At 43.9% G+C, this 1545-nt stretch overlaps 1 protein-coding gene across 1 annotated transcript in view; it reads right to left on the bottom strand.

Annotated features, from left to right (window-relative positions):
• Window positions 1-252: 252 nt before the first annotated feature.
• Window positions 253-1545, bottom strand: part of LOC106344722 — a 3295-nt gene continuing 2002 nt past the window's right edge. The window contains exon 3 of the mRNA XM_013784040.1: window positions 253-555. Within this exon, the coding sequence (XP_013639494.1) occupies window positions 253-555 (303 nt within the window). The remainder of the gene's footprint in view (window positions 556-1545) is intronic.

Genomic DNA, 1545 nt, shown 5'->3' with positions numbered 1-1545 from the left:
CATTTTCTCTTGATCCTCATCAACAATGATCCTCCTAATAACAGACCAGCTCGATGTGAACCGATCCCTTAGCACACCTCTCGCTAGTTTCTCCCAGATTTGTTTTGAGTATGAGCACTCAAAAAAGAGGTGATCAACTGTTTCCATCGGATCTTGGCAGAAGATACAAGAAGTGTCAACACTCGCAGACCATTGGACCATTCTACTCCATGTCGACAGTCTGTCCCTCAATGCAACCCAGACCACAAAGGACTACTTCGGTGTTGCGTGTTTGAACCACACAGCTTTGTGCCAGTCATAGTGTTGATGTTGTTCTCTGATTTGCTGCCAAGTTTCTGCAGTAGAGAATTTCTCCTTGAATTTATTGTTCCCACTCCTCCAAAGATAGACATCTTCCTCATCTTGTTTCCAATTAACTTTAAACTTCTCTATCTCCTGCTCAACTCTGTTAAGGATCATAAACCGGTGATTCTTTCTTCTATGACAACGACAATCCACAACCTTCGCATACTCTGTTAAACCCAAGTCTATACAACCTCCATTACCCAACAACTCCTTTAAACATCCAAGAGGAGACCATTTATCATACCAAAAAGAAGCCCTCTCCCCATTTCTGACATCCACCCTATATAGCTCCTTTGCTTTCTTCCTATACTTCAAAATTTTTCTCCATATCCAAGAACCCAGTTGTGATGTATCTTTTATCGACCAGAACGAACCCTTTCAGATGAGATACATCTTAATCCAACTGACCCAAAGATATTTAGCAGATAGTATTCTCCAAATACAAACCACATCTATCTCCTTCAAGGACCTGATCCCCAAGCCTCCTTCCTGCTTCGTTCTACACACTTCCTTCCAACTGATTTTTGTCTTTCTGCTGTTCATCTCCACAACAGACCATAAGAAAGCTGATATCTTGCATATTTACATTGTCTTATACATTTATTCATGTGCATTTTCATCATATAGATTAGGGTTTAGCCATGTCTAGGTTGCATTTTGCATACATATGTCTCTATTAGGTATTGGAGTACAACATGGAGTTCCTGGAGACATTTGGGCGTATTTGGAGCTCAAAAGAAGTGTTTAAAGCGATCAACGGACGAGCAGCGCACCAGAGCGACCTCACCGGAGCGACGACATGAAGTCGCTGTGACACACATCCCGGAGCGACCTGGCCAGAGCGACGCTCCGAGGTCGCTCGCGTCTCCATGGCGAGACGACACAAAACAAAGCCGGGAGAGACGTCTTCGGAGCGACACAGCCAGGTCGCTCGCGAGGAGACGACCTGGGAGCGACGTCTTCAGAGCGACAAACTACCCGGGAGCGATCTCTCGCAGCGACGTGCCGAGGTCGCTCCGCGTCTATTTGTTTGGCCGAACTCATGTTTTCTCAAGGGCCTTTTGGTCATTTCATTATGCACGTTTTTTTTTACTTTCTAAACCTATGTTTTATATTTTTTGTAAGCCATCAGTGGCTGACAATCTCTCTTCTGGAGAACAACTAGTAAAACTTATTTTTGATTCAGATTTCATTGCTTTT

Source organism: Brassica oleracea, chromosome C5 (assembly GCF_000695525.1).
Source record: "Brassica oleracea var. oleracea cultivar TO1000 chromosome C5, BOL, whole genome shotgun sequence".
Classification (NCBI taxonomy): Eukaryota; Viridiplantae; Streptophyta; class Magnoliopsida; order Brassicales; family Brassicaceae; genus Brassica; species Brassica oleracea.
This window is presented reverse-complemented; position numbering and strand designations above follow the sequence as displayed.